Source organism: Geotrypetes seraphini, chromosome 7 (assembly GCF_902459505.1).
Source record: "Geotrypetes seraphini chromosome 7, aGeoSer1.1, whole genome shotgun sequence".
Classification (NCBI taxonomy): Eukaryota; Metazoa; Chordata; class Amphibia; order Gymnophiona; family Dermophiidae; genus Geotrypetes; species Geotrypetes seraphini.
Window position 1 is genome coordinate 161,262,118 of NC_047090.1, and position 9,839 is coordinate 161,271,956.

Sequence of the window (9,839 nt, forward strand, 5' to 3'; positions counted from 1 at the left end):
AAAAAAGGTATTAACATTTTTAAAAAAACAAAACGTGGATATTTACTGTCTGCAGGAGACCCATCTTAATACAAAGGAATCACAGAAACTAACGGGTGGGTGGGTAAAAGAATGTTTTTTTGCTCCAGCAGAGGGTAAAAAAGCAGGGGTAGCAATTCTTATAAATAAAAAATGTATGGCCAAGATTAAGGTAATAAATTCAGACCCACATGGAAGATGGATACATGTTGATATAGGTATGGGAAATAATGCCCTGACGTTGTTTAATATATATGCCCCTAATTCGAATCAATCAGAATTTTTTAAAAAATTACAGAATATTTTATTACCACTGGCTGCTTCTAATTTAGTGGTGGCTGGAGATTTTAATGCTGTAATGGATCCATTATTGGATAAAAAACCTAGTAAAAGTATAAAATCTTTAGGTTTAGATAATCTGGCTCAATCATGCGATTTAAAGGATATATGGCGTATTCTTCATTTTAATGATCAGGAATTTTCATTTTGTTCACAGGTTCATAAATCATTTTCAAGAATAGATTATATTTTTGTTTCAACAAATGAAGTGCAACAGGTGATTAAAGCTTCCATAGATCCTATTATTATTTCGGATCATGCGGGAATATGGATAGAATTACAATTGGATAAATTGGAAAAGGGTAGACCTCTTTGGAGATTTGATAATGCACTGCTTGTGGATGATAAATTTTTGGAAAATTTTAAAACACAAATTAATGATTTCTTTCAAATGAATTTAGTGGAGGATACATCTATTGAGAATGTATGGGATGCATTTAAAGCAACTATGAGGGGTAATATTATATCATATTCAGCTTTTATTAGGAAACAAAATAAAATTCAATATATAGAATTAGAAAAAGAAATTAAAATATTAGAAGCTAAATTGATAAACAAATGGGAAAATGAGATATTGCAAGCTCTTTTGAAAGCAAAAGGTAAATATAATGAAATATCTTAAAAAATGATAAGAAGAGATTTGTTTTCCAAACAAGCAGTGTATTATGGAAATTCTAATAAGGCGGGGAGATTATTGGCAAATTATCTTAAAGCAAAAAAAAGGAAAACTAATGTTAATGGGATAAAAGATGATAAAGGTACAATAACAAATCAAACAGATATAATTTTAAAACAATTTCTAAAATTTTATAAAGATCTGTATTCTTCCGAACCTTATTTGGAGAGACAAAAAGATGGTAAAAATTTTTTAGATTTAATTAATGGACCTAAGGTTCCTGATCATATAAAACGGAGTTTAGATGAACCTATATCATTAAAAGAATTAGAAACAGCATTGAGATCTCTTAGAGTTGGATCCGCTCCAGGTGGTGATGGTTATACAGTAGAATTTTATAAAACATTTCAAAATATCCTTTCCCCACATTTACTAAATTTATACCAAACACAACTTATAAAAGGTGATATTAAAGGTACTATGGCTGAATCAATAATAATTGTTCTGCATAAGCCAAATAAAGATCCTACTTTGGTTTCAAACTACAGGCCTATATCTTTAATAAATGTAGATAATAAACTTTTGGCGAAAATTTTGGCTTTGAGATTAGCCAAAGCTCTCCCACATATTATAGATATGCATCAGACGGGTTTCGTTGCTAAAAGACATTCCTCCAATAACTCTAGATTATTGTTTCATATGTTAAATTTATCAAAAAAAATAGATGAACCGACTTTTACAGTTTCCTTGGATGCAGAAAAAGCGTTTGATAGGATAGAATGGAATTTTATGTATCAAGCTTTAGAATGGTTTGGTATAGGTTCTGGATTTATACAAATGGTAAAAACTTTGTATAGCTTCCCGATTGCAAGATTAAATATTAATAATATGATATCTGATGGATTTCAATTGCGGAGGGGAGTTAGACAGGGTTGTCCTTTATCTCCTTTGTTATTTGATGTTATATTAGAACCCTTATTGTTAGCAATACAGCAAACGGGGGAGATACAGGGTATTCCATATTCAGATATGGAATATAAAATTTCGGCTTATGCTGATGATATTTTGCTTTATTTGAAAAATCCGGAATCTACCTTATCTTCTTTATTGGAATTAATTGATAAATTTGGTAAATTTTCAGGTTATAAAATAAATTGGAATAAATCTGAAATTATACCCTTAAATGTTCATTGTGTAAAAGGACTATTTAAAGATTTTCCGTTCATATGGAAGGAAGAAGGATTTAAATATCTTGGCATTCAAGTTAAAAATACAATTGAAGATACCATAAAAGAAAATGAAAAATTTGTATTAAAAAAAGTTACGGAGTTGTGTGAGCAATGGAACCCTTTACATATATCTTGGTGGGGGAGAGTTCAAACTATTAAAATGATGATCTTGCCTGTAGTTTGCTACCAAATGAGTATGATACCTATTTATTTTCAGGGGTCCTTTTATAAAAAGCTTAATAGCATTTTAACGAAATTTCTTTGGCTTGGTAAAACACCTAGAATAGCTTTAGTAACTTTGCAAAAATCAATTAAGGAGGGAGGGGTAAATTTCCCAAATTTTTATAGGTACCATCAAGCCTATATTCTACGTCAGGGTATGTATTGGATCCTCCCAGAACTTATAGATAATGCACCAGATTGGTTATATTTGGAATGGCGCCTTATGTTTCCCCTAAATTTAGTTCACCTTCCAAGTATTAACATGCCTAGAAGATACAGAGAAAATAAAATACTAATGGATACTTGGAAAACGTTGAGATTTATAAGTAAATTAACACCTATCCCAATAAACAAATCAACTAATCAATCTCTATGGATAAACTCCAAGATCAAAATTGGCGGAGCTCAAATCCTTTGGAAGAACTGGATTATTGCAGACATTAGATCTCTAGATGATGTTATTTCAGAAGGTAAACTGCTGGATTTTTCACAATTGCAACATAGATTTGGTCTTAGTAAAACACAAAGTTTTAAATGGTTGCAATTGAAGCAGGCCATTCAGGTTGGGTTCCCTGAATGGAAAACATTGAATAATCAATATAGTTTAAAGTTCTTATGTTTTCAAGCAGACTTCCTAGGACATCAAGCCGCATTGTGGTATAAATTAATATCTGGATATTTGAATAAAAAACCAAAAAATGGTCTAAGAGATATTTGGAGCATTGAGATTAAGCATCAAATTAATGCATCTCAATGGCCACTAATTTGGTCTTGGAGAATGAGATGTACAGTGTCAGCATCTATGAGACAAACTTGGTTCTTTTTATTACATAGAGCTTTTTGGACCCCTACACGTTTGCAAAAATTAGACAGTTCTAAGTCCAATAAATGCTGGCACTGTAATCTGGAACCAGGGACATTAGATCACTTACTGTATCATTGTCCCTACATTAAAAGTTTTTGGAATTCAATTTGGCCACAAATTAATAAATTGATGGAAAATCATATAGCAATATCATATGATACAGTGTTATTTGGAATGATGATGAGAAAAAAAAGTCAAATTTCACCAGAAAATAACAAGCTTTTATTAATTATGACAGGGGTTATATGCTGAATGCAGCATATAACCAATAATTGGAAGAATTATAATAACCTAAATTATACATTTTGGTGGAATACAATATGTCATATATTTAAAATGGAAAGAACAATAGCAATACAAAGAGGGACATATACTAAATTTATAAAAATATGGGGGCCATTGACAAAATACTGCAATGAATAAATAGTAGGATTTTTCTTCTTCTCTTCTTTTAAATATCTTCTTTGTGACACACATAGAGGGGGAGGCAGTGAAAATAAATTTTACATAATAGGCTATAATATGATATACAATATGTAATGTATGATTAAAAAGTAATAGAAGGGTGGGGGGAGGGAGAGGGGGAAAAATATATTTAGAATATGATGCATTAGATATAAAAGTGATATTGTGTATTTATCAATTGATATTAAAATACAATTGATGAATACACTATCACTTTTATATCTAATACATCATATTCTAAATATATTTTTATCCCCTCTCCCACCCCCCACCCTTCTATTACTTTTCTATCATATATTACATATTATATATTATATTAAATCATATTATGTAAAAATTATTTTCACTACCCCCCTCTATATGTGTCACCTAAAAGATATTGAAAAGAAGAAAAATCCAATTATTTATTCATTACAATATTTTGTCAATGGCCCCCATATTTTTATAAATTTAGTATATGTCCCTCTTTGTATTGCTATTGTTCTATTTATTTATTTATCAATTGTATTTTAATATTTTGTACACTTTATGTAAAACTTGAAAATAAAAAATAATAAATAAGGAATACCTTTTGCACTTTTCGACTTCTGACCTCAAGTCTACATCAATCCGAGTCCATCTCGGTGCAATTGCTGCATTCCATCAGCCTATCGAAGGGAAACCTCTCTTCTGCTCATCCGGTGGTTTCCAGATTCATGAAAGGACTTTTCAATGTCAAATCTGCTCTCAAACTGCCTCCTGTGGTTTGGGACCTCAATGTTGTCCTTGCTCAACTGTTGAAGCCTCCATTTGAACCAATTGACAAGGCTCATCTGAAATATCTCACTTGGACAGTGGTGTTCCCCATTGCCCTCACTTCTGCTCGACGAGTCAGTGAGCTGCAAGTTTTAATTGCTGATCCACCTTTCACAGTGTTTCATCATGACAAGGTGGTCCTCGTACTCATCCAAAATTCCTTCCTAAAGTGGTATCGGAATTTCATCTCGATCAATCTATTGTTCTTCCAGTGTTCTTTCCAAAGCCTCATTCTCATCCTGGAAAAGTGGCTCTTCATACTCTGAACTGTAAACATGCTTTGGCCTATTTGGAACGCACCAAACCGCACAGAACTGCTCCTCAACTTTTTGTCTCCTTTGATCAAACAAGTTGGGGCATCCTTATCTCTAAGCGTACCATCTCCAATTGGATGGCTGCTTGTATCTCATTCTACTATGCCCAGGCTGGATTGCCCCTCCACAGAGCAATGGCAACTTCCATAGCTTTCCTCAGATCGACTCCCATTAAGGAAATTTGCAAATCTGCTACTTGGTCCTCGGTTCGTACTTTCACATCTCGCTATTGTTTGGATACTTTTTCCAGACAGGATGGACAGTTTGGCCAAACAGTATTACAAAATTTATTCTCCTAAATTGCCAACACTCCCACCATCCCATTCTGGTTAGCTTGGAGGTCACCCATATGTGAGAAAAGGCTGCCTGCTTGCCTGAGATAAAGCAGTTACTTACCGTAACAGGTGTTATCCAGGGACAGCAGGCAGATATTCTCACAACCCACCCACCTCCCCTGGTTGGCTTCTCTGCTAGCTATCTGAACTGAGGAGACGCTCCCTGTGCTGGGCGCACATGCGTGGTGCGGTTGACTCGTAACTTCTAGTTTCTAGAAGCAAGTCTATTTGCGAGGCTTCAGCATCCGGGCTTCGTCGATGATGTCACCCATATGTGAGAATAGCTGCCTGCTGTCCCTGGATAACACATGTTACGGTAAGTAACTGCTTTCATGTCAATCAGGCTGTGGTTTTCCTGGTGTTGGGTAGCCGGGAGGGATCTTCTGAGCACAGAGAGTTGCGCAAGTTGGATGTCAGTTGTCTCCTTCGCTCTTATGTGCAGAGGACCTAGGAGGTCATGAAATCAGATCATCTTTGTCCTTGGGTCCTCTTAAGGGGGATGGCACTTCTAAGGCTACTATTGCGCTGGTTCAAAGAGACTATTGCTTCCGCTTATCTTCTGAAGAAGAAGCCTGTTCCAGAATTTCTCAAGGCTAATTCCACTCAGGGTCAGGCAGCTTCTTGGGCTGAGTCTTCTCTAATGCTTCCAGTGGATATTTGCAAGGCTACAGTTTGGTTTTCTCTGCATTCCTTTGTCAAACACTACTGTGTGGATGTTAAAGTACATCGGGATGCGGTATTCGGTGAATGTGTTCTGGTGTTGGCCATTTGGGGGGTAATGGGTACTGCTTTGGTATGTCCCATTCGTAAGGATTATGCCAGTCTACCAGGCGCTACAGAAGGAGAAATTAGGTTCTTACCTGCTAATTTACTTTCTTTTAGCTTCTCCAGACCAGTAGAGGTCCCCACCCTGTCTATTGTTGTTGTGCTTGGGGCTGTTTCGCGGGCAGTTTTTGTTTTTTGCTGCGGGTTCTAGTATTTTTCTAGGGCCGGGGAGAATTAAAGAACAGCGGCTGTGGCTCGGCTGGCTTAGCTGGCGAGCTGTGGGGACATTTTCCTTCTGGTATTTCTCCTCTGCATTTTCCAACAGCATTTGGGTATGTTATTTGTTACTCCTGTTCGGAGTATTGTTTTCTTTCTGTTTTCCAGTTCTTAGTTCTGCTTGGCTATTTGGCAGACTGATGTAAATAGAGAAGGGAGTATATTATATACTGTCCCACAGTTTTGTTTTCAGTCTCCACCTGCTGGTCATGATTGGATATATACCCATTCGTAAAGATTAACCTCTACTGGTCTGGAGAAGCTAAAAGAAAGTAAATTAGCAGGTAAGAACCTAATTTCTCCTTACTCATTACAATAAGTTAATGGCTCCCAAATTTTATTAAATTTCTTATAGCTTCCTTGTTGTATAACTATTGCTCTTTACATTTTATATATGTGACATGAGTTCCACCAGAAATTATAATTGTCTACTGTAATTTTTCCAATTACTTGTGATATGCTGAATGGCGACTCCTGTCAGTATCAATAAAAGTTTATTGTTATGTGATATTTGGCTCTTTTTCCTCTTAGACATACCAAGTAGTACTGTATCATAAGATAATGCCACATGCTTTTCCAATAAACAATTTACTTGATCCCAAATTGAGTTCCAAAAGGCTAAGATAAAGGTACCTCTTATGTACTATTCCACAGTTTTGTTTTGTTTCCACCTGCTGGTCATGATAAGATATATACCCATTCATAAGGACTATATCAGTCTACAGGCTAACAAAGAAAATTAGCAGGTAATTTCTCCTTTTCATATAATAAAATCACAATGTAAACAGCGGTATGCATCAACACACAACAATCTTGAGTTGGAAATCTTTTTCTGCTAAAGCACTCTGCACACTGCAAGAATAGTTGGTTTAACGTGAAATCCTTGCCCCTGAACAAACTAACACTCTTAGGTTTTTTGCAGGTGAAACTAAAGAGCAAGTGGCACACTCTGCATTTGTGGAGCAGCTCCGGAAGCATGGCTTAGAGGTTATCTATATGATAGAACCCATTGATGAATACTGTGTGCAGCAGCTAAAAGAATTTGAAGGCAAAACATTGGTATCTGTGACTAAAGAAGGCTTAGAGCTTCCTGAAGATGAAGATGAGAAGAAAAAACAGGAGGAGAAAAAAGCCAAGTTTGAAAATTTATGCAAGATCATGAAGGACATACTGGAAAAGAAAGTTGAAAAGGTATTGCATGTGTCTTAAACACCACTGTGCTAACTAAAAGTGGAAGTCTTCATCCTGGGTGCAGTGCTATACTGCACTAGCCTATCTGTATATGTATATAGCACAGTAGTTCTGACAAACCATGTATGCTTTTGTCATTGAAGCATACTTACGTAGCTATTAGTGGAAATGATTTGACTTGAAATTCCTCTTTAAGCTGCTGTCAGCATGTTTGGAAAACAAAATTGCCCTGTCTAGCCATTCAATGTCTCTCATAGCCAAAGAAGCAAAACAATGACCAACAAACACCAGTCATGCTGGCATCATTAATATATCCACAAAATGCTAATGCTTGTAACTTTAACATTTACCAACTTCAAGTCACTTATGCTACATTTTGAGATAGTCACGGTCATTGTACCCTAGTGCTTGCTCCTTTGTTCACTTACCCTGGGTCAGGAGAAATCTGTTTACCATAGGAATATGTTTTGTGCTGGTTCTTTGCTTTCTACATGAATGACATAGGCCTATCTCATAAAGTGTGTTTGTTTTGTTTTACAGGTTGCTGTCTCCAATCGATTGGTGACTTCCCCATGTTGTATTGTAACAAGTACATATGGTTGGACTGCTAACATGGAAAGAATAATGAAAGCTCAAGCACTGAGAGATAATTCTACAATGGGTTACATGGCAGCAAAGAAACATCTTGAGATAAACCCTGACCATTCTATTGTTGAAACATTAAGACAAAAAGCAGAGACCGACAAGAATGACAAGTCTGTGAAAGATCTAGTTATCTTGCTCTATGAAACAGCACTCCTGTCCTCAGGCTTCAGTTTGGAGGGTCCACAGACACATGCTAACCGCATCTATAGGATGATAAAACTTGGTCTTGGTATGTAAAACTCAGGAAGTGGGGAGACGAGGATCTAATTTCAGGAAGATCATTTTTTTATGAACTCTGCAACTTTATCACTTAAGTGATAGGTTTAGTGATACAATCTTTTATAGTAAAGAGCTGTGAAGTAGAGAATGACATGGAGGCAAATTTTTCCCCATCCTTACCATTTCTGTCTTCATCTGCATAAGCCTCAACTCAAACACTTTAAAATCATAAGTGTTTGAAGTTTGTTGTAGCTAAGGCGGAACTTATAGGAATGGGACAGGGACAGCGACAAATCTCATGGGTATGGGGAAATTGAGTTCCTGCAAGGATAGGGAAAAATTTTGTCCTTGTCTCTCTATTGTGAAGTAAGAATACATACAACTCATAATTTTTTTTTTAATCAAATATAGGCATTGATGAAGATGAGGGTACTGCAGAAGAGTCAAGTCCGGCTGCAACAGAAGACATGCCACCACTTGAAGGAGATGATGACACGTCACGAATGGAAGAAGTAGACTAATGTAGTCGCTGTACAGTTCACACTTCAGCTTAATCTGAAAAGGCTGGGGATTTGTATATCATGAAGTAGTTTATCTTAATGTTAAAGTTTATTTTTGTTACATTATGCCTTTCCCTCTTTATAAAATGTTCAAAAAGTGAGATTTTTGTTAACAGCTGTTAAAAGCAAAACTTTGTAAAATACTGTAATTGTTAGGAAGCTTTGGATATGCAGGAGTGAATGGTAATTGCTGGTACATTATTGGCTTAAGCTTCTGAAATATCTCATCTGGCATAAGCTGCACCAAGTAACATGCATGTGCATGGTAGTCAGGGGTCTTAAAACTATCTTTACTACAGTTACATTCAAAGGTTTGATAGTTCAGCACTTTCTACTGTAGTTATTAAAATCTGTTAAGCCTGTGACTTCCATATTTACATGTATGGTAAAGATGTGAATTGAGAAATAAAGGTTAAATGACTTAAGACATTTATAGAAGAATTTTTTTAAATAGGAGTTGCTCCTGTAATGCTGTCTAACCACTTATGGTTGCCAAAGCTGGTTTGTAATAACTGAACAGTATAGTGTTAGCAATAGTATGTCTCATTATCCTGGGACAAACAGGCAGCATATTCTCACATGTGGGTGATGACATGAGCCTGATACAGACAATGGTAAAAGTGTATTGCCACTTATGTTTTTAGAAAACTTCACAATTGCCCTGTGCACAGCACAGTACCGCTTGACACTGGCTCGTGGTACTTCATCTCTATTTTCCATGGAGCAAAGTGCTTTTTTCTGGACTCTGTCCAGTGCCATTGCTTTCCCATCAACCATATTTTTTTCTTGGATTTTGCAGCTTTTATCTATCTTTTGTTTTCTTATACTAAGGACAAATTTTTTTTTTTTTCCTTTCCATTTTCTTTTTGCACTCAGGCCTTTGGCCTTCCTTTATTTTATTTTCTCTCACCATTGAGTTTAACATTGCTGCTGAGATTTTCCATTCATGTCGAAACCTTCAAGCAGTTTTAAGAAGTGGTGTCGG

General features: G+C 35.8%; 1 protein-coding gene across 4 annotated transcripts in view; it reads left to right on the forward strand.

The window, feature by feature from the left end:
- HSP90AA1 (heat shock protein 90 alpha family class A member 1) overlaps positions 1-9,279 on the forward strand; it is a 109,617-nt gene extending 100,338 nt beyond the window's left edge. For 3 of the 4 annotated variants that reach the window (XM_033951374.1, XM_033951372.1, XM_033951373.1), the window contains exons 9-11: positions 7,162-7,430; positions 7,971-8,304; positions 8,706-8,843. In XM_033951374.1, the coding sequence (XP_033807265.1) occupies positions 7,162-7,430; positions 7,971-8,304; positions 8,706-8,815 (713 nt within the window). In that variant the 3' untranslated portion in view covers positions 8,816-8,843. Of the gene's footprint in view, positions 1-7,161; positions 7,431-7,970; positions 8,305-8,705 lie in introns of all 4 variants that reach the window. The other variant, XM_033951371.1, reaches the window with a different exon arrangement.
- The last annotated feature ends 560 nt before the right edge of the window (positions 9,280-9,839 follow it).